Genomic DNA, 23835 nt, shown 5'->3' with positions numbered 1-23835 from the left:
TGGCGACTGCGCAACTTCCTGTGCAATTCCGATGTGATTTTACCAATATATCTTAGCAATATTGCGCTATGTGCATCTCTCTCTCTTCACCGGAATACCATATATCCATACCACTGCAATAGAGATTTAATACTAGAGTAATAAGTAGGAGATACCCTAGCCATAGATGTGGAACAAAGCTCTCTGAGTGCTTTTAAAGTTTACTGTTGGAAGGAGACCTCTTTGCCACTAATGTAAGATAAAGACTGTGCGTGTTTAAAGATCACTGTTGGTGAGTGGGGACCCAGGAGGGGAGGACAGAGACACTGGAATCCTCACAAGCAGAAGTGAACATGTTTTTGGGCACCATTTGCACTAATGGACTTTACCTTTGATTGCACTTTATGTATGCACTGTGTCCCCCCTTTTTAAAAAAAAAAAAGGAGGTAAACCTTGATAGGTTTACTTCCTCTTTGTCTCCCTGCAAAGGTAAAGCATAATGGGCTACTATGCATCACATAGTAGCCCATTATGTGTCACTTACCTGACACAGGAGCCAGCGATGTCACCGCTGTCCCCTGTAGTCCGGAGAATCCATCTTCTTCGCGTATCGCTGCTCCAGCCACTCACAGCGCCAGAACAGCGATGACGTCACACCCGCACATGCGCACGGGAGCCGCCACTAACGGCATATCGCCTGTGTGCCGCTGTCTACAGCGCATGCGCCGTTGACAGCTGTCACTGTCTTTTTTGGTGTTTATTTAACGTTGATAAGATGATCCATAAATAGATGTGCCATGGAACATGGCAAAAGAGATTGTATTCAAAAGCATTTTTTTATTCAAATCTGCGTTTTGGCAGGGCACAGCCTGACTTTCTCAAGACAAATCCCTGTGTGGCCACTTGCCAGACCCTCTAATGCCATTTGAGGTTCTGGCTTCAAATGTGTAAATGATAGAGAGCAAAATTTTGTTCCAGGAGGGACAAGGCTGAGTCTTTGGTGAGAAAAAAGGGCCATTACCCTGAAAAATTGAGGTCCTGTGTACGGCCTAGTATGAGATTTATTTGAACACTAACACAGATATAGGTGCATGCATTACAGCACTGGTACTGCATCCTGCCACAGGTTTAGTTTAATAATTTTTTAAGAAATTATACATTTTTTAAATTATTTTTTTTTTATATTAATATTTGTGTCATTGAATGGGTAACCGTGCAGGATTGAACGCTAACATCATCCACTGGGTCGAATGTCGCACGCATGCTCCGTGGTATCTTTTCCGCCATTTAGTGCTTAGGAAGCACTTTCACGTCGCTGCTCTGGAGTGCAAGTAACGTTGAATCCTTCAGCCCCTGACCATTCTCCTGCTACCCAGCAGATGAGTTTGTGTGTATATGAAACCTAGCCTGGTACCTCGGGCTATGTCTGATTCTAGACATAGGGAGGCAATCCCATTGTACCAGTTACCTCCAGCTCACATGCCAGTAATGGTTCCTGGGCTGCCTGCAGTGTGCCTCCGAGGTGCCAGACACTGACAGCCTAGAATTTTGCCCACTGCTAGAGTCTATGCTCCTCGTTGGAGTCTTCCTTCGCCCCATTGGGTGTTGCCCTCTTTTTTCGGTCTTATTCAGGATGACTTTCACAGTTGTCATGTAGGATTTTTTTGGGCCAGTTAGCAACTTTGACTGCAGAGTCCCTTCTTGGAATCCTTATCTGATTTACTCAGACTTAACGGCTTCTATACCCTCAGTCATCAAGGCTTTGTCTGATACAGCGTCCTATAAGTCAATAACGCATGAGACGACACAAAAGGAGAGAGATGCAGTCTTCTGATTTCTCTCTCCCGATATATGGTGTTGGCCATCATTTATGGAGTGCACACCACTATTAAACTTGAGGTTCAACATGTAGCTCTAATAGTGCTGTCCCCAGTCTGTGCTCTTAAAGTGATTGTAAAGTCTTGCTTTTTTTTTATTTTTTATGTACAAATAACAAACATGTTATACTTATCTGCTCTGTGCAGTTGGTTTTGCACAGAGCAGCCCAGATCCTCCTCTTCTCGGGTCTTTCTTTGGCTCTCCTGGCCCTTCCCTCCTGATGAGTGCCCCCACAGCAAGCATCTTGCTATGATGGCACCTAAGCCGAGTCACAGCTTCCTGGGCCCATTGAGACATGGAGCCATGTCCTGACCCCGCCCTCCTTTCTCTCATCATTGGCTGACTGACATTGGTTGGGGGGAAATAAATATCCGGTGTATAGCAATATACTCCAAACTATGTAAATCCCAATATCTATTTAAGACAGAGGGGATAAATCAAAAATACCAGGAAAACCAGGCATCTCTCACAATCACATATGTTGGTATTGTGGTATGTACATATCCACCTCTCCTCTGGCAAAGTTTGCCAGAGGAGAGGTGGATATAAAAATAGATATTGGGATTTACATTGTTCAGAGTAGATTGCTATACACCAGATATTTATTTTCCCCTTTAGGATATTTAGGTTTACTTCTGCCTTAATAAGTCTAGACTATATCCTATGGGCCGGTAGGCAAAACATCTGAGACAGATCCTGTATTCCTCTCCTCTGTTCTTTTGATGATTTATGATATTGCGTAAGAAACTCTGTATATAACACACTTGCAATATATGTATGATCCTGAAGAAGCGGGGTATTCCACGTAATGCATAGACCAGCTACAAGTACATGTAACCATCAGATTTACATATTTTTGTATTTATCGCAAAGTTTCTTTATGCATATCTATGTTTTTCATATTGTGTTTATGACCATGTTATATGTGTAATAAAATGTATATCATTTTTTATTCTGACTTTGTGCATCTCATTGGCATGTGTCCCACTACTTTTGTTTTAAAAAATATCATATTTATTTATGGGATGATGCCAATGTGAACTTGAGATTGGATTTTATGACATGTCATCTACCTTATAACTTTCTATATTTATAGAGACCAGAAGAACCCTAACAAACTTTGTCCCTCCAAAGCGCCTGTTAGCCTTTTATCCCTTTTGAGGAGGACCCTGTTAAAAAGTGGGCTGCCCTCCCTGTGGATCCCAGGGCAACATACTCAGAGTCTAGGAACTTTTTGGTAGTCATATGAAGGAACACTACAAATAGGTTCAATGGCTCTGGCCAGGCAGCTCCCACACAACAAGGCTTCCATTGACGGCACCTAACAGTAAATTAAACTGTAGAAATACAGAGAGTGTTGCCAGACTAAAATCTGAAGAGTCCAAGATAATTTTAGTTGGTAAAAAAAAAAAAAGTTATAATAAAACAGCCAATGCATTTTGGGGGGGCCACACCACTGCCCCTTGATTATGGCTTTAAGAATAAATCTAAAACATGATCGTAATGATGAAAAATATACTTATGTAGACACTTTTTTTATCATTATGGCTAGGTTTTATGTTTAATATTGAGGCTCTGGTGAAGGGCAAAGTGGTTTTGCCCCCAAAATCTATTGGTGGTTTTATGTGATTTTTACCAACAATTAAAATTATCTAATACTCTTGTCCCGTTTTGGTCTGGTTCTCATTTATGCATTTCTATAGTTTGAGCTCTCTGTGGATCCAGCAGTGTTCCGACCTAACAAGGCTTTACCATCCCTGTGGAGGTTGCACATGTCTTTAATGTCTCCCATAGACAAGCGATTGAAGGCCCTTTCCAGTGGTCTGTTCCCACTGGCAGGCCCTGAAGTGCATCCAGTTCTAGAGCTCATAGCTGCAGCTTTGAACTATAATGTGAACAGTTTGTTGAAAGTCCTCCTGCCCCATTTCCATGATGTCATTGAATTTGAAAAGGACCCTCTGACTAAAGTTTTGTGCTGCGGAACATGCAAGCAAGAAAGGATTGTTTTGCATGCCTTTCCAGGGATAGTATATCTTCAGAGCTGCCCTGAATGGTTTCAGCAAGGATGTCTAGGAGTATGCCTACCTGGTACAATCCATGTTTGTCTGAATTAAATAAGTTAGTCGGATTTGATACATGGAAATGGGCTGGCATAACTCTCCTACATCAGTTATACAACAAAGATGTCTTGTTGCCTTTTTATGCACTTAAAGAACTCTATCAGTTGTCCAACAGTAATTTTTACCAATATCTTCAATTACGGCATGCACTACAATGCCACAGGTCTATCTTCCAGCTACAATATAATCCCGTCACAATTTTGTCCTTGGCTAGCTCTACATTCTGTACAAAAAGGGGGTTAATAGGAGACCTTTACTCCACCCTGCAGACTGCAGTTAACCCCCGGACGCAGGTAAATAGCTTTATTTCCTGACAAAGGGACTTCGAATCACTGGACAAAGAGGAGTGGACAAACCGAAAGTCTCTTTCTCACCCTCTCAGCATCTGACTCATTTATTTTACATAGGGTTCATTATACCCCACAAAAGCTTAATGCTTGGGGAAAATCCACAACACCATTATGTCCTCATTGTACCTCAACTGATGGCTCTGTTATTCACATGCTTTGGCGTTGCCCCAAACTTCATGATTATTAGGAAAAGGTGTTCACAACTTTAAATTCAAGGTGGCAGGGGACCCTAAATTTTCACTTCTGGGAATAGTCCCAGAGGAAATACTCCCAGTTGATGCACATTATGTTGACAAGGTCCTTATATTTGGCACACAAACTCAGATTACAAAAATGGACCTCCCCTGCACCTCCGACACATAAACAGTGGCGTTAGAATCTTAACTTTATTGTGGCATATTTAGACAATCCCTTCTCTGGGAACATTCAAGACAAGAACAGGTGCTTTCAGACCATGTAGAAAGTCCACACCTTGTAGAAGGTTGGTTATGTCCTGAACCTTCATTGGTCAGTGCTGGAACCAACACTTTGCTTGGAATGTCTTGGCGTTGTTCTAGTCGCAGCTCAAGCTAGAGTTTTCCTCTCTCATTTGAAACTTCAAACTCACTACTGCAGATTTGTAAACTACAGTTCAGGAGTTGCCCGACTCTTTGCTTCTGCATGAAAATCCTGAGACTGATAGAAGCCTCCTTCCAAACAGTCCAATTTACCCAGTTTCACTGCAGACCAATAAAATACAACATTTCGTTGGTGGGACAAGTCCGATCCCTGGGCAGACCAATTAATTTGGCATGGAGGACCAGGTTGTCCCTGGCCTGGCAATTCAGAAATCCTGCTCTGGAGTCAGGAAAGTATTTCCTTCCAGTGTTCTGGACGATCCCCACAGTTTTTGCAGCCTGCCAGGTTAGGAAGAGATTCTAGAGACCCTGTTGGTGCATGAGATTTATGTAGGTCAATGGAACCTCATTTCCCAATCAACCTCTTGGAACTTTCCTTGATTTTTACATCCCAGACGGGAGAATTGACAGGCAGACTGCCTCAGTTGGCAACACCTCAACCCAATGGATTGCTTCCTATAGCCAGAGGTGTTCAAGACCTCTGTCACAGGAGGGTGACCTCAAATGTGGACCTCTTTGCTTCCAGGCCTAACAACAGTCTGGGTAGGTTTGTTTCCAGGTACAGAGGTCCTCTAGTATTAGTAGTACAGTCCCTCTTGGGATCTTCATTTGGCTCTCTGGGCTCCTCCAAAAACACCCATTGAGCTGATCAGGGATATTTCCCTGTCTGTTCCCATGCAAAAGATTACATTTCTTGATGCCATCATCTTGGCGAGGCGGGTATCTGGGGTGGCAGTCTTATCGTGTAAAGGACCCTTTTTGGTCATAGACAAGGGACATGGTGGTGTTGGGGCCCCAAACTTCCTTCCTTGCTAAGGTAGTTTAAGCCCTTCAACTTTGGCTCCAGTTCATTCGAATTAAATGTTCCTCCATTGCTTGGACGTACTCTATGCTGTGCATGTCTGTCAGCCACTGCTTCCATAAGAAAAATGCACTCACTTTTTGTCATTCCTCAGGGTCCACGTAAAGGGGAGCTAGCTTTTTGTTCCACCATTTCTTGGTGGTTCAAACCATCATCAAAGCTTATGGTTTCAATGATTGGTTTCTACCCTTTCCTGTAAATGCACACTCCACTAGATCTATGAGCACTTCCTGGGCTTTCCGGCATCAAGTAACTGTTTTTTAGAGTTGCAAGCCTGCCACCTGGTCTACTGTTCACATGTTATGTACATTTTCCCAGACGCATGTTCAGGCTTCTTATGATGCCATGTTTGGGATATAACAGTCTTCAAGAGGCTTTTTGTGCTACAGGCAGTGCCCAATTCCGTTGTTTTTAGTGGGTTTGATCGTGTTTTGCGCAAACCGAAATGTTGTACTAGACGTAAAATCTATTTCTTCAAATTCTTTAAGGGACACAGGTCCAACCCCCTTTTGTTTATGATAATTCTGTTTGGGACGGCTTTTCTACAAAACCAAGGCATGCTGTGGGAGTAAGAGGGGTTATACTGGGCTGTCTACAAATTCTTTTTATTGTTTTTCCAAGTCTCCTAATGGCAGCAGTATAACCTGAGAGTCCTTGAATTTTTTCTGTCCCTTAATAAACTAAACTTTACTGTAAGTACAAAAATCTAATTTTTTGCTAATAAATACAAAAGAAAAATATTACAAATAATAAACTGCATACCGGCAATATATGTATCTTTTTATTTTATTTTATTTTTTTAATGCAGGCAAAAGATCATGGTAAAGCTGAAGTAGGTGAACTGCATTCAAAGCTTGAGAAGGTTTGTGTTTTTTCTCCTTTTGTTATGCATTTCAAATTACGGTATTAAATGAAAAGGATCAGTATATACTTTTAATATGCTCTGTTTTAGGCTCGGTTCACATTGGTGCGATGCAGGAAACCCTGCGAATCCACTGCGGATTCCCATATCACACCTGACTCTAAGGCAGTTCACGCTGCTTTATACGAACCGCTGGGAGTGTCAATACAAAATTAATGACACCCCCAGATCGGTTCGCATATTGCAGTGCGAACTGTCAATTCAGACAGGAATTGGATCGCATGGGTGTAAACACCCATGCGATTTGATTCTAGTGCGGACCAAAAAAAGGTTCCTGCACGACTTTGGTCCGAATACGATGCCTTTTCAGCCATACAATCTGTGTGGCTGAATTCGCATCGCACAGACATCGCATGTGATTTGCACAGCAGTGCGGTGCGAATCACATGCAATGTCGGACAGCGCACCAATCTAAACCGAGCCTAAAGCCCATCTTTGGACAAAGTTCTTCCATCACTCACTCCCTTCTACCCACCTCTCACACATTTACCAGTTATTACAAATATAAATATTTAGCAACATTTTTTGTATTCTCATTGTATGTTGTATATGCCTCCCATATTGCATTGTGGTCACCTCTTTAGTGGATGCCAAATCACTTTGAATGCTTTATGAGATATAGTGTGTATTGTGAATTGGAAATGGGGTTTACAAAGAGCAGTGTAAAAACTTTGAAGTTCGTAATATTATTTTGTAAAACTCTTTTTATATTCATTATGTCAGCTGTATGTCCTATGCTGGTGCCAATTCCAGGAGTGACAACCGGTGGATCCAGTGCTTTAGTCTGTATCTGTGCTCATTGGTTATCTCTTTGTGATGTCATCACATGGCTGCTGTCTTTGGATCGCAAATTCCCCGCCACTGGACAGCATTAGCCCAGGCAATGACGTAGACACCTGAAGAAGTACCTTGAAAAACATGGAAGACTCATGACCTGGTAGAATAGCTTCCCCCATTAAATCAGCAACTAGTCAGGGTGGTGAACAATGCCTGGAGTTCAGGTTTAGGTTACAATTGCCTTATGAACACATTTCCCTTTATCTGGCCAAAAATCCATACAGTTTCTCTTTTTTTTTTATTCCATAAGAGGCTTTTTTGTGTCTTTGGTCTTCTAGGTTAGTTAAAGTGTACCTATGTTTTAGAACAAGATATAAAAATTGTCTTTAAGCTTTGATATTGGACATCTACCTAATGGTGCCAGGCAGATGGCATGTTTCAACTTTTGAGAAAGTCGCACTTGCGCACGTCCCATCACATCCCACGTTTAATTGTGGCCATCTCTTTATTAGATAACAAAAGGGACCAAGGAAAAAATCCAAGGCGAATTTCAAGCTCTACCAGCCTGCAACCAACCAGATTAACCTGTCTAACATTATACTTTTAAAACAGGAGTTTAGTTTCACAAATTTGCAAATTCATGCATAAGTTACAGAGCCCCGTCAAGGCACCCTGGTATCTGTAGTCCTATCTCTAACTTATAAGTGGCTCCACAGTGGAAGCACATGCATTCTGATGAGATAGATGAAGGCAGATGGACTGGAGGGAGCCCACACCTCCTTAAAGGTGCAGAGGCACATTGAACGTCCAGCAGGTAGCACAATGGCTGCAAAGGTGTCAATACTTTGCTGCCCTAAATTCAAGTGTACAAAAAATTGTCCTCTGCTCTCACCTATAACTGGCCCTTACAGCAGGTAGCTTTGGAAGGCAACACATAACAAAAAAGGACCAAGGAAAAAATCCAAGGAGAATTCCAAGCTCTTTGTTGGATGTCACAACAATTTTAATGCTTTGTGGGATGTAGTGTGTACTGTGAGTTGGAAATGGGCTTTCCAAAGTGCAGTGAAAGAACATTGAAATTCATAGTAACTTTCTGCCGACGCTGCCTGTTACCAGCTATCCTTGCATAATGTCAGCGTAATGACTTCTCTGTATTTGTGATAATTCAATAGTTAATGCAACTCACCTCCTTTCTTCTAGATCAATGCTGAACAACAGAACAAGATTCAGGATCTGCAAGACAAACTTACAAAGGTAGTTGGCATACTTAAAAAGGCGCTACACTGCATCTTAACAACACAAACTAAAAACGCTTTATTCATTTTTAATATTCAAAGCAAACTCCCATCCATCTATCTTCATGCTTTATTTTGTTGAGAATCATTTTGAAAAACATCCCCTAGCATGTTTGGCCGTGGCCATCTTGTGTAAGGACAAATGATTCATGTAGCATTTACTTCCCATAATCCATCTGCCCTTAGCTCAGGCACGCATGTAAGAGGGTGTACTTAGCCAAGAAATCCCTTTCTCCCCCCCCCCCCCCCCCCCCCCAAAGCCTCCTGGGATAAAACTAGTAAATATGCTACACTTTTAAGACTAGCAGCTTAAGAATTAAAAATGGTGTTGATTGAGTGAAGGAGCGATTGTGTGTGTATAATATATATATGGATTTTTCAATTTATATGTGTAATCTGAGTATGGTTACATAGTTAAATAGGCAAGGCTGAAAAAAGACACAAGTCCATCAAGTCCAACCTATGTGCGTGGTTTTATGTCAGTATTACATTGTATATTCCTATATGTAGTGGTCGTTCAGGTGCTTATCTAATAGTTTTTTGAAAACATTGATGTTCCCTGCTGAAACCACTGCCTGTGGAAGGGAATTCCACATCTTAACCACTCTTACAGTAAAGAACCTTCTACGCAGTTTAAGGTTGAACCTTTTTTCTTTATCGTACATCACGGGACCCAGAGCCATAGTATTAAATATATGGGTATAAAGGCACCTTCAGGTGATGGACACTGGCACACCCAGGGCAGGAAGTTCACTCCCTATATAACCCCTCCCCCTATCAGGAGTACCTCAGTTTTTTTGCCAGTGTCTAAGGTGTTGGTCACGATTGAAGATATGCTCTGAGGAGCTCCGCTTGAAGGATCCTTCATTGGTTTGAAACCAGTTTCTACAGAGCGGATCCATCCAAAGTGGATGGTACCTGGGCCTCGTATAAGAAGGAGGTTTTGCCTGTAATGCCTATCCTTGGAGGGCTGGACCCTGGGACCCAGTGCTTTAGTCATGCTCACATTACCATAAAGTTTTCCTGGCGGGGTGCTATACTGGTCCAAGGGAGTGGAACCCCAATAAAAAGGGACCCAGTCCTTGAAGGTTTTCTAAACACAGCCCGTTGTGATGGGTGAAGGTTGGATCTGTCTGTTATCAGCAGAATCCTGCAGCGAGGATAAGGTAGCAACTGTAAAAAGTCCACCTATGGTTTTTCTTCCTTGAGTAAAATGTTGTCATGCCTTAAGTTCTCCACTAGAGGGAGTAAATGCACATACCTTTTGTTCGTTGCCTCTCGGATCAGCTCTGTGTCAAGCAGCTAAAACAGCATGTGTGTGGTCTTGTTCATGCAACATTATTCAGGGGGGATTCCTATCCAGGAAAAAGTTTGTCAAACTGCAACAGCAGTTTGTACTCCCCAACCCCCCTCCCTCCTTGGGGGTGGGGGGGGGGGGGTGCGGCGGCTTTCCCTATATTGTATTTTTTTGCTGCCTTGACCTCCTCTCCCCTCTAACTGGGTCTGCCGACTGACAGACCTGAACACTGCCCACAGGAACTGTTTGAAATGTTAAAACTGGGGGTGGAGGGGAGGTTTGGGGGTGGGTGAGCCGTGGGGGTGTGGCTTAAGCACGGCACCGTGTGCGGGACATAGCATCCACAAGGACACACGGCCCAGGCGCTGGGAACACCGAGCCCAATATACAAACTCTCCACAGCTAGTAGCTGGAGAATACAGCTCCTGATCACATAGGACACAGGAGCGGTGGGGGCACGTAAGGTGCTGCATACAGGAATTCCCAATTAGAGGAAATACATTTTACTCAGCACCAGGCTAAACTTTATTAGCGGCATTGTATTGCTAGACTAATGCTCAGCAAGTAGTGCATTTACTTAGTGTCTCTGCTTTTGTGCTTAGGACTATGCCTCCCAAAAAGGCCAGTGCAAACACCTCAAAAAAGGTACGTAAAGCATCACCCAGGCGCTGGGAACTCTAGTCATGCCTCCACATTGTCATCTTCTCCTGAAATACCAGCAGTGGCTAGTCAGGGTGAGCCATTGGAACCAGTGGGTATTGCAGCTGCTTCTAACATCTCAGCCCCTGTAAACTGAAGATGCCTTTTCCTCTGCCCTGCTGGGGCAAAAGGAGAGACTAGTGGCTTTAATTGCATCTTCCATTCAAAGGAATAGGAAGCGTGGTAGATCACCCTCCCCACCTCAGTCCCTTTATCAAGGGAACAGTGGGTGGAGGATGAGGCGTTACCCTCAGGGGATCAGGAGGAAAGGCAATCCAATGACTCTTCTTCTGAGGAATCAGTGGTGGATGAACCCTTTTCAGCCTCGCAATCTGAAAAGTTGCTGGTGTAGTCTCTTACAGAAATGGTTCGTTCTGCTTTCAAGCTGCCCCTAATTGAGTCAGCCGAAAGTTCAGTTTTTTCTTTGGGTTCTTAAAACCTCCGCAGACTTTGCATAAGTTTCCCGTCCATGCATTACTGGAACAGCTTATTTATGCTGAATGGGATCATCCTGATAAGCATTTTCTCCCTCCAAAAAGGTTTTCAGTACTTTATCCCATGGAGGAGAAATTCACCAAAAGATGGAATGTACCAGCAGTTGACGCTGCTATATACAGGGTGAATAAAAGTCTAACTTGTCCGGTAGACAATGCTCAAATGCTTAAGAATCCAACAGATAAAAGATTGGAATTCCTGTTAAAATCCTCTTTTTCTTTGGCAGGTGCAGTTACTCAGCCTGCAGTCGCTGTAATAGGCATCTGTCATTCCCTGAAGGACCAGTTTAGACAGGCCCTTAAGGAGGTTCTGTACAGCAGGCCCAGGACTTGGCCGAACTGCCAAGAGCATTATGTTTTGCTATTGATGCCGTTAACCACTTCCGGACCGCCACGCGCTGATGTACGTCCCTACTTTGAGGACGGATATTGTTATGGCAGCAGCTAGCTGCCATAACCCCAGTATCTGTGTGTTTGGCCGGCTGTCCGGTACACGATAAAAGTGGTCTCTGCTACAAATTCGCAAATATCGGCAGCCTGTTGCCCTCGGCCACTTACCGGAGCCGTCAGCAGCGACAGAGGCTATCGAAGCCTTCTCAGGGCTCTGCATGGAGACGAGTGAGGGGAAGATGGCCCCCACCCGTCTCCATAACCCTGCAGGGCGTCAAAACGTCACTTCCGCCATTAGCTCTTAAAGAACCATTTTATTCTTTTAAGTGTTTTTTTTTATTGCATTTTAGTGTAAATATGAGATCTGAGGTCTTTTTGACAGTCAAAAGAAGGAATAAACGCCCTTCATTTAAGTGGGCTCTTTCCCCAGCGCCAGGGGCATCTGCCTTTAGGCAGTTGCGACGGCCTCCACCGTCAGAGTCTAGATGAAAGCCTCAAGGTCAGGCCCAGGCAGAAAAGAAGCCCTGGGGGTGGAAACCTGCAAAATAGAATTCTAAAGCCTCATTACGAAGGGGCGTCCCCGCTCGCTAGGGTGGGGGGAAGACTTCTACAGTTCTCAGAAGTCTGGCTTGATGAGATTCAGGACAGATGACAAATGGTAGTTCTAGGGTACAAACTGGAGTTTCGGGAGTTTCCACCGCCTTGTTTTCTGAGGTCAAACATTCCCAAAGATCCAGGGAAAAGGCAATCTTTGTTTTCGGGCATTAGACCAATTACTGGCTCAGGGGGTGATCATGCAAATCCCCACAGAAGAGCAAGCTTAGGAGTTCTATTCAAACCTCTTCACGGTACCAAACCCGAATGGAGATGTCAGACCCATTATAGATCTAAAAGATCTAAATCAATTCCTGAAAGTCCGCTCTTTTCGTATGGAGTTGATCAGGCCAGTGGTTTCTATCCTAATAAGGAGGAAAACTTCTGCCATCTATCGACATCAGGGATGCATATCTGCATGTTCCTATATTTCCCGCTCACCAAAGTTTTCTGCAGTTCACGGTAGAACAGCATCATTTTCAGTTTGTAGCATTGCCCTTTGGGCTGGCTACAGCACCCCGGGTATTTACAAAGGTTCTGTCTCCACCTCTAGCCAGGACCAGGGGCGCAGGGCATAACAATCCTGGCATACCTGGATGATCTATTGCTAATAGACCAGTCGGTGGCCCGTTTAGAGCAAAGCATGCGCATTACAACCAAATACTTTGAAAATCTAAGTTAAATTCACAACCTAGAGAAGTCTTCCTTAAATCCACTAAAAAGGCTGGAGTACTTGGGTCTGGTCATAGACACAGCCCACAAAAAAGGTGTTCTTGCATCAAGCAAAGATCAATGCCATAAGAGAGCTGGTGCGGATGGTCAGGTCAAAAAGAGACCCCTCTAATCGCCTTTGCATGAGGTGGTTAGGAAAGATGGTGGCTTCATTCGAAGCACTTCTATATGCCCAGTTGCATTTGAGGCTGTTGCAAAACAGCATCCTATCTGCTTGAAACAAAACGGTTCAAGCTCTAGATTTGCCAATGCGGCTGTCCCCAAGGGGACAGCCTCAAGTGGTGGTTGGTAACCCGGAATCTGCTGAACGGAAAATCCTTCAGACCAGTAAACTGGAAAGTGGTAACGACGGATGCCAGCCTTTCAGGTTGGGGAGCAGTACTAGAAAAGCCAACTGTCCAGGGGCAGTGGTAAAGAGCCTTGCCCATCAACATCCTATAGATTCAGGCAGCGCATCTGGCTCTGAAGGCCTGGACATTCAGGTTATGGGGTTGTCCTGTCAGGCTTCAATCCGACAATGCCACAGCTGTGGTTTATAGCAGTAACCAAGGGGGCCCAAGATTCTTGCAAGCACAGAGGGAGGTGAGCCATATTCTATCTTGTGCAGAAAGGAATGTTCCATGCCTATCAGCAGTTTTTATTCCAGGAGTAGAGAATTGACAGGCGGACTGCCTGAGCCGTCAGCAGTTGTTCCTAGGGGAATGGTCCCCTCACCCCAACATTTTTCTGGCCGTTTGCCAAAGATGGGGGAATCCAAAACATAGATCTTCTGGTGTCCAAGAAGTTGGTCAACTTTGTGTCCAGGACAGGGGATCAGCTCGCATGCGGAAGAGATGTGTTGGAGACACTGTGGGATCAGTTCTCACTGATTTATGCATTTTCCCCTATTCAGTTGCTGCCATGACTTCTTTGCAGGGTCAAGCTGGAAAGAAAGCCAGTAATTCTTGTAGCCCCAGCATGACCCAGAAGGTCCTGGTATGCAGAAATTGTAAAGATGGCGGTGCGGGACACATGGTCCCTTCCACTGCGTCCAGACCTACTCTCACAGGGGCAGATATTCCATCCTACCTTACAAACTCTAAATTTAACAGTTTGGCTATTGAAACCCACATTCTGAAGAAACGTGGGCTATCCAGGTCACTTATCTCTACCTTGATTAATGCAAGGAAGCCAGCTTCCAGAATCCTATATTATTGAGTCTGGAGGGCTTATGTTCCCTGGTATGAATCCAAGGGTTGGCACCCTCGGAAGTATAGCATAGGCAGAATTCTTGCCTTTCTTCAATTAGGGGTAGAGCTGAAGCTGGCCTTGAGTACTATTAAGGGCCAAGTCTTGGCTTTATCGGTCTTATTTCAAAGACCGCTTGCTTTGCATTCTTTCGTCCGGGTTTTTATGCAGGGAGTGATGCGGCTTAATCCACCAGTTACATCACCTTTGAACCCTTGGGACTTGAACTTAGTTTTGTCGGTATTGCAAAGACAGCCCTTTGAACCGATACAGCATACTCCCTTTAGTATTTCTGACATAGAAGGTTTGTGTTCTTGGTTGCTATATCCTCAGCAAGGAGGGTTTCAGAATTGGCTGCTCTTTCTTGTAAAGGGCCATATTTGGTTATTTACAAGGACAGGGTCGTGTTACGTCCTCGTCCAAGTTTTCTGCCTAAAGTGGTTAAGATGTTGTCCTACCATTGTTTTTTTTTAAAACCATGTTTTAAGGAAGAGAAGTCACTACATTGTCTTGATGTGATGGGGAGCAGTCAAGGTCCACTTAAAGATGGCTGCTCAGACTTGGAAGACTGATGTTTTATTTGTACTGCCAAAGGGTCCTAGGAAAGGACAGGCAGCGTCAAAATCCACTATTTCTAATTTCGGCAAGTTATAATTCAGGCTTATGATTTAAACGGTAAGATTCTGCCTTTTCAAGTCAAGGCGCACTCTAATGCCGCGTATACACGTAGCCAACTATCCGGAGGACTTAGTCTGACGGACTTCCCGCTGGACTCTCCGCCGGACTTTCCGAACGAGCTACTTGCCCACACACGGCACTTTTTCAGCGGACTAATACGGCGTACTAAGTCCGCCGGACTATCCGCCGTACTTTTGAAATGAACGGACTCGCCCACACACGCGGAGTGTGTGGGCGACAGCGGCGACAGAAGACCGGGCCACCGCGTGTAAAAGAGCTAGAAGAAGGCGCGGTGGCCTGGCAAGAAGAACCGAAGAGGGGGACAGGACCCCTGAAGAGGGGGACAAGACCCCCGAAGTCGGAAGAAGGCGGCAGCAAAGAAGAAAGCCGGGCTCCTCCGCTAGTAAAAGACCTAGCAGAAGATAGCGGAGGAGTCCGACGATAAGACCCCGGAGCTGTGCAATAAACTATTTTAACCCTTGTGTGTTGTGTTTTTTTTTTTTACTTTTTTTTTTTACAGGTGAATGGGTAGGGGTACATTGTACCCCATACTCATTCACATAGGGTGGGAGGCCGGTATCCGGGGGCCCCCTTATTAAAGGGGGCTCACGGATTCCGGTAAGCCCCCCGCCCACAGACCCCGACAACCAACGGCCAGAGTTGTCGGGAAGAGGCCCTTGTCTTCATCAACATGGGGACAAGGTGCTTTGGGGTGGGGGGGCTGCACGGCCCCCCTTCCCCAAGGCACCCCCCCATGTTGAGGGCACGCGGCCAGGTGACGGGGCCAGCGACGCCTCCTTCGCTGGCCCCAGCTACCTGGAGACGCGCTCAAAATGAGTGGACTTTTCTCTGTGCGGGAAAAGTCCGCTCATTTCAAAAGTACGGCGGATTAGCAGACACATGGCCGTACTGTCCACTGAAAAGCGAGTCCGGCGGACAGATGGGAGTGCAGAAATACTTTCTTAGTCCGCCGGACTTTTGGGTAAAAAAATGTCCGCCGTAGGCTACACACGGGCGGATTGTCCGGCGGACTTGAGTTTGCCTGACTTTTCCACCATATTGTTTGATCGTGTGTACGCGGCCTAACAGAGCAGTTATTTCTTCTTGGGCAGTGCATCACCAGGCCTCCATGGCTCAGATCTGTAAGGCCGCAACTTGGTCTTCAATACATACATTCACCAAGTTTTATCAGGTGGATGTAAAAAGGCGCAGTGTGCTGCAGGCAGCAGTATAGGTCCTCAAGTCTGGTGGCGCCCTGTGTATTGTGTCTCCCTCCCCTCAAATAGCATTGCTATGGGACGTCCCATATAGTTAATACTATGGCTCTGTGTCCCGTGCTGTACGATAAAAAATAGGATTTTTATATCAACTTCTCTGTAAAAAATCCTTTTCTTGGATACATCAAGGGACACAGAGGTCCCTCCCCTCTTTTGGGATTTGTGTATATATTGCGTTGCTACAAAAAATGAGGTACTCCTGATAGGAGGAGGGGTTATATAGGGAGTGAAATTCCTGTCTTGGGTGTGCCAGTGTCCATCACCTGACGTTGCCTATATTCCCATATAGTTAATACATTGGCTCTGATGTGCTCCAAGAAAAGGATTTTACAGGTAAGCTGTTATAAAAATCCTATTTTCTTCTAATTTTAGTGAATGGTCACGTGTCTTATTAAATTCCCTTACGTGGAAAGGGATCCCTATTGTGGGGTCACCAGTACGGTATTTGTATGTTGAAATCCTATCCCTTCTCAAGCGTCTCTTCTTCAGAGAGAGAAGTTCAGTGCTCGTAACCTTCCCTCATAACTAATGTCCTCCAGACCCTTTATTAGTTTTGTTGCCCTTCTCTGGGCTTACTCCAGTTCCAACACATCCTTCCTGAGGACCGGTGTCAGAACTGGACAACATACTCCAGGTGCTGCCAGACCAGAGTCTTGTAGAGTGGAGAGAATTATTGTTTTATCTCTGGAGTTAATTCCCTTTTTAATGCCAATATTCTGTTTGCTTTGCTCACAGCATGCATGCCATTGCTGAGCCTGTCATCTACTAGGACCCCCAGGTCCTTTTCCATCCTAGATTTCCCCAGTGGTTCTCCCCCCAGTGAGTTTTTCCACATTAAACCTAATTTGCCATGTAGTTGCTCACCCCATTAAATTGTGGAGGATATTAGTTATGAGGAAAGGTTACGAGCACTGAGCTTATTCTCTCTGGAGAAGAGACGCTTGTTTTGCCCTTTGTTATACTTTAAAGTACTTTTAAGTTCACCTTTGAGAACATGTTACATGTTCCACCCGTTTTTAGGGTTCTACATGTAACATGTTCCCACTGTCTCTCCCTGACCCTCTTCTAATTGTGACAGTGAACTGGGTATCTTCTTCCTGCAATTGTTGTCAAAACTTGAAAAGAACACAAAGCTCTGTGAATGGTTGAACTACAAGTACCGACATCCTTTGCGGCTGAGGGCTTGTAGTTCTCAATGAATACCAGGGTGTTGATAAGTACTCTAGTAGTTCACTGATTCTCCCTGTCATTGACTAACTGCCTGCTCATACAAAGTACAGGCAGATAGCTACACAGATCTGCAGGAGCCTGAGATTGTGCCTGCAATCTGATAATCACAGGTGAAATGCTCCTAAAAACAAAACAAAAAAAAAAACTTTTTTTTTTTTTTTTTTACCTGGAATAAATGTGTTTTTATTATTCTTTTTTTGAAAAGCGAACTTATCCTTTTTAGGATTGATAATATATCAACATGTAAAAATGTTGAATTTATTTCAGTTCACATGTGTAATTTATTTAAGGTTGGAATTCTTTATGTACAATATATATAAAACATGTCTCAGCTGTATTATCTGCCTTTCATTTTTCTCACTATGCACAAGACTTTTTTCAGCTTCCAATTCAATGTAACCGGTATACATAAAAAAAATTGTTAAAGTGATTGTAAATGATCACCTTGTAAAACAACACATTCAGTTTAAAATGGCAATGAAATGCAAAACATTTTTATATAGATATAAAAAACATAAATTTTTTTAAATTTTTATTTATATATTTACCCCCCCCCCCTTTTTTTAAAATAAGTGATTACATTGGCTCTGTTCTCCGCTGCGGGGAGGAGAAGCAGCAGCCCACTGTGCTTCCCAGTGAATGGCTGTGCAGTGGGTGCATTTCAGAACGAGTCTGATTATTGGAGGAGAGCACACGGAGTTCCCATTATAGCTAGAGAACTAGCCACGATGTGCTCTTCTGCTTAATGTGGTCAGTTTTTAATAGGAAAGCAGAGGGACTGGCAGGAACACCAGGGATTTTACATAAAGGAAGCAATACAAGGAGAATAGGATACTCCCTCATACTAGTACATGGTACAGCAGACACATATCAGAAATATGAAGTGTTGGGGTAACAAATGCTTTAAGTGTAGGGGTTACATTGTATAAAGGATGTAGCCATTTGCTTCATTATTTATCTGATGTAATTCTTATACCCTTTAAGTGCACCACTTCATAATTTCCTGTGCATAAATGGCTGTGACCCCAATACCATTTTAGCACACAGCAGTTTTTGTGCCTTCCCCACTGAGACTTAGGGAGACTTCCTTATATGAGTAAAGAGTGTACTGAAAACCTTGGGCCAATTTTATGTTTTAAACTCATTATTAACTGGACTGAAGCCAACACATGCCCAAATAGAACCAATCATAACTAGGTTTTTGCAAGAATCTTTTAAATCATTTTAAAAGAATTACTGTCAAAATGTGTCCTGTGTAGGTATTCTTATAAAAAAGTTGTATATGCCCCCCCCCCCCCCTTTTTAGGTGTATTTAATTTCTTTGTTTTAACTTGTGACTCATGGTCAGACATCATGTGAAATCTAAAACTCGCTGCCCTGACTACTGACTGCCACCTACTCACTGGGAGTGCATGTTAAAGTGGATGTAAAGCCTCTTCTTTACCCAGTGAAGTGAACAGCCTCAGATGAAACAAATCTACCAAAATACAGTATCTCTCAAAAGTGAGTACACCTCTCACATTTTTGTAAATATTTTATTATATCTTTTCATGTGACAGCACTGAAGAAATGACACTTGCTGCAATGTAAAGTAGTGAGTGTACAGCTTGCACAACAGTGTAAATTTTCTGTCCCCTCAAAATAACTCAACACACAGCCATTAATGTTTAAACTGCTGGCAACAAAAGAGAGTACACCCCTAAGTGAAATTATTCAAATTGGGCTCAATTAGCCATTTTCCCTTTTGGCTGTGCTCTGAGGAAGAGGAAGTTGTCCCTCGAAACGCGTCAGCTGGCAGCGACCTTTGTGGGTTTTCTGTGACACTTTCTGAGAGGTCTCGTTCATCTGTGACTGGATGCTGTTACTTGTTGACCACTCATATGGCAAGCACTTTCATTATTGTTTGTGAGTAGTTTTCTTCATATCTTTCCAATAAATATCCTCTTAGCCCCTGTACACACGGTCGGAGATTCTGCCAACCAAATCCGTCGGATTTTGTCCGTCGGATTTAGTCCGACGGATTGTGTCCGAAACTCTTGCATACACACGGTCGGACTAAGTTGTCGAAAAATCAGATCTTTCAGAACGTGATGACGTAATTTCGTTATGATGGGACTACATTCAGGCTAATAGCCAATAGCTTTGATGTAGGAATTTGATCTGAGCATGCGTGGCACTTGGTCCGATCAAAATTCGCTACACATGATCGGAGTATGTACGATCAAACCAGTTGGTCGGGAAATATTTCCAACATGTTGGAAAATTGGGTCCGACAGATATTCGGACCGAATCAGTCCGATGCATACCACACACAGTCGGATTATTCGACGACACGGTCCGATAGGACACATTCGGACGGATTCTCCGACCGTGTGTACAAGGGCTAAGGATAATGTACATGGCTGGTGCGACCTCTTTGTTTTTCTTTCATTTTTAACTCTTAGGGTTTTCCCACTCTTGAGGGCTGCAAGGCCTGTGCTTGTGTACTGCTGGTCCAGTGGTTTGCTTGTGCGCAGGAGTGTATAGTTTGTGTAGCCATTTTCCCTCCCTGGGGTCATGTGACGTGTTAGTGTTAAAAGGTCGCAGGTGTGAATGGAGAGCAGGTGTGTTAAATTTTATGTTATCACCCTCACTCTCTCATACTGGTCACTGGAAGTTCAACATGGCACCTCATGGCAAAGAACTCTCTGAGGATCTGAAAAAAAAAATAGTTGCTCTACATAAAGATGGCCTACCAACTAGAAGATTGGCAAGACCCTGAAACTTAGCTGCAGCATGGTGGCCAAGACCATACAGCGGTTTAACAGGACAGGTTCCACTCAGAACAGGCCTCACCATGGTCGACCAAAGAAGTTTATTGCACATGCTCAGCATCATATCCAGAGGTTGTCTTTGGGAAATAGTTGTATGAGTGCTGCCGACATTGCTGCAGAGGTTGAAGAGGTGGGGGGTCAGCCTGTCAGTGCTCAGACCATATGCCGCACACTGCATCAAATTGGTCTGCATGGCTGTCGTCCCAGAAGGAATCCTCTTCTAGAGATGATGCACAAGAAAGCCCGCAAACAGTTTCCTGAAGACAAGCAGACTAAGGACATGGATTACTGGAACCATGTCCTGTGGTCTGATGAGACAAAGAGAAACGTATTTGGTTCAGTTGGTGTCAAGCGTGTGTGGCGGTAACCAGGTGAAGAGTACAAAGACAAGTATGTATTGCCTACAGTCAAGCATGCTGGTGGGAGTGTCATGATCTGGGGCTGTATGAGTGCTGCCAGCACTGGGGAGCTACAGTTCATTGAAGGAACCATGAATGCCAACATGTACTGTGACATACTGAAGCAGAGTATGATCCCCTTACTTCTGAGACTGGGCCACAGGGTAGTATTCCAACATAACAACCCCAAACACGCCTCCAAGGCGACCACTGCCTTGCTAGAGAATCTGATGGTAAAGGTGATGGACTGACCAAGCGTGTCTCCAGACCTAAACCCAATTGAGCATCAGTGGGGCATACTCTAATGGAAGGTGGAGGAGCGCAAGATCTCCAACATCCACCAGCTTCGTGATTTCATCATGGAGGAGTGGAAGAAGACTCCAGTGGCAATCTTTGAAGCTCTGGTGAACTCCATGCCCAAGAGGGTTAAGGCCGCACTGGAAAATAATTGTGGCCACACAAAATATTGACACTTTGGACCCAATGTGGACATTTTCACTTAGGGGGTGTACTCACTTTTGTTGCCAGTGGTTTAGACACTAATGGTTGCGTGTTAAGTTATTTTGAGGGGACAACAAATTTACACTGTTATACAAGCTGTACACTCACTACTTTACATTGTAGAAAAGTGTAATTGCCTCAGTGTTGTCACATGAAAAGATATAATAAAATGTTTACAAAAATGTGAGGGGTGTACTCACTTTTGTGAGATACTGTAAGTTTTACATGCATATCTGCAGTATTCAGTTTGCATTTTTCTTTTGAATTCTTACATCATGTTCAAATTTTTACTTCCTCATTCAGCAGTAGGAGTGTAGTGTTGTCTTACACTGTGTGACAGCTGATTGGAGGAAAGGTAAACACCCCACTCCACATAGCAGAGACTTGCAGAGTTGTGCTGTGACAAGACAAGCTCTCTGCTAATCTATTTAGCAACCTCCCCCCGACAGACATTTTAGGCTGGTTTTATCTTGCATCTCGGAGAACTTTTCTGAAGTTATCATGCTGATGAGAGGAACGAAGCAGCAGAAAGACACGGGGCTTTGGAGAGAGATAAACACCTGGGTCAAATTTCATGAATCTTCCACTTTAAGGCCCAACTGCACTTTTAGTTTAAATCTACTAATAGCATTCTAGGTGCATTAAAACATCATGTTTGCACAGTCTTAAAGTTTGTTTTGTTTAGAAAGCTGCCACAGACTGAGTAGAAACGCCTTTCATTTGCCAGCATGTTGCAGACACCCTTGCTCTCTTTGCAGTAGTGGTGATCTCCCTGCAGACATCTGACACCTATAGTTCTTTGTCAGCAATTCCTATATTCTCTGTTGATTGGAGAGGTCTAGATCTGACTCCGTAAGGGGTATTTTGGACCTCTACAGAGAAATTGCTGCTTCTGCACAGAGATCATGGGTCCTTCTCTGCAATATGCTGCTAGACTTTTCTACTCGGGTTTTGGCTGCTTTCTAATGCAAGAATTAAAGCTGAATTCTAAGTATAGCAATGTTTCTGTATTGGACCAATGTAAATATGTCTATGTCATACCAGTAGGATTCCTGTGGAACCTGAAAATAACTGTAGAAAGCACAGCTTACACCTTTGCCGAGCAGCTACTGTGATACTTACTAAACACAGGAGGTCGCTTGCTTGGCACAGCTTCCATTCAGAGAGCACTTTGCAATTTCTCATGAATGCAAAGTGTTCTCCAATTGGGGCGAGGTGGAGATTGTGACATCAGTGTCCCGATATGTTGCCTCCTTACTAGCCCTTTTAGGCCCTTTCACACTGCTCCGTTAAAAAAAAAAAAAAGTTTGTGTTCTTGTCGCATTCTCTAGACTCCTGACTTCACTCAGGCACTTTTGAAACTGACATGTGTCGCAAACAATACACCATAAAAATGCACCGTTTTTTTGTGCGTTTTCTATAGCAATCAATGGGAGATGTGTTATTGGTGCACCTACAAAAAGAGCATTAAAGATGCAGCTTGGAAGACTTTTAAAAATGCACCCACAGCCCACTGGTGTGAAGAGTTTCATAGGATTTAAAGGGATATTTTTTTTTTTCATGCATTTTTCTTCTGCTTTGTTTTAACCTAAAAAAACACATAAAAATCAGATCTCGGACAAAGTACTTTGTTTCACCTTCCTCGGTGCCCCTTTACGATGGCTGTGGTTTCAGACAATGTGACCCCCCATGGCACACACTTTCAGACACTGTAGCTAGCAAGGTCTGCTGTGATAACCAGTGCCTGTCCCCAGCTCCCAGAACTTGCCCAAGGCAAGCATAGGCAAAAGGAATGCAGACGGAGTGAGGTATGATTTTAACAAAGATGAAAAGCTGTATTTTCTGACGGGGAAATTTTTTCCCACATTTAACTCTACCACATGACATCTTTATCACTAATGCACTAATGTACCATTGTTATTTCAAAAGGGAAAAAATATATTGTGTGTGTGTGTGTGCATTTTCTGAATGTAATATATCAGCATATGGTATGCATCTGATTCTAGATGCAGAGGTGAAGCTGAATTTACAGCATAAAACAGCACATTTTATTGCCCTTTTTTTTTTAATATATATTAATAATAAGTTCGCTTATCTCAGGAACCCCTTGGCTTTTGTAGAAACATTTCCAAACCGTGAATTGCCTATTTCAAGAACCCTTACTAAAAAAAAGTGATTTATTGTGTTAAAAATTTAACCTAAGTTTTGTTAGGATAACAAGCAGAAGTAGCCACTGGTTTTGTTGCAAATACCATCTTCCTCCCTGTCCCAAGTACACGCACACGTACACACATTACACGTAGCAGAGGTTACAAACAAATGTCTTACACCACTGAGTACTATGGTTTTTAACGGACTCCCATATGAATTTGATTGCAGTCCATTAGCCTTGCCATAATTTATGAACCTTTTTAGTGGCTTTGTTTTTATTGTTTTCAATGTTATTTCAGGCAGTAAAAGCCAGTTCGGAAGCTACAGAATTGCTTCAAAACATTCGCCAAGCAAAAGAGAGAGCAGAGAAAGAGTTGGAAAAGCTTAAGAACAGAGAAGACTCAAATGATGGCATAAAGAAGAAACTGTTTGAAGCTGAGGTGCGGTCATGTTTTTAACCTTTTTTTCCTATAACTGACTGTCCCTAATACCAAAAAAAAAAAAAATATATATATATTATGTTCGACCATGTGGACTCAATCAATAGTAAACTT

The 23835-nt window shown here is 43.5% G+C and overlaps 1 protein-coding gene across 6 annotated transcripts in view; it reads left to right on the top strand.

The window, feature by feature from the left end:
- CIT (citron rho-interacting serine/threonine kinase) overlaps window positions 1-23835 on the top strand; it is a 257696-nt gene that overhangs the window by 93728 nt on the left and 140133 nt on the right. For all 6 annotated transcript variants that reach the window (XM_077461438.1, XM_077461435.1, XM_077461436.1 and 3 more), the window contains 3 exons: window positions 6615-6668; window positions 8706-8759; window positions 23581-23721. In XM_077461438.1, coding sequence (XP_077317564.1) covers window positions 6615-6668; window positions 8706-8759; window positions 23581-23721 — 249 coding nt within the window. The remainder of the gene's footprint in view (window positions 1-6614; window positions 6669-8705; window positions 8760-23580; window positions 23722-23835) is intronic.

Source organism: Lithobates pipiens, unplaced genomic scaffold (assembly GCF_037356315.1).
Source record: "Lithobates pipiens isolate NorthernLeopardFrog02 unplaced genomic scaffold, aLitPip1_a1.2 Scaffold_3, whole genome shotgun sequence".
Taxonomy (NCBI): Eukaryota; Metazoa; Chordata; class Amphibia; order Anura; family Ranidae; genus Lithobates; species Lithobates pipiens.
This window is presented reverse-complemented; position numbering and strand designations above follow the sequence as displayed.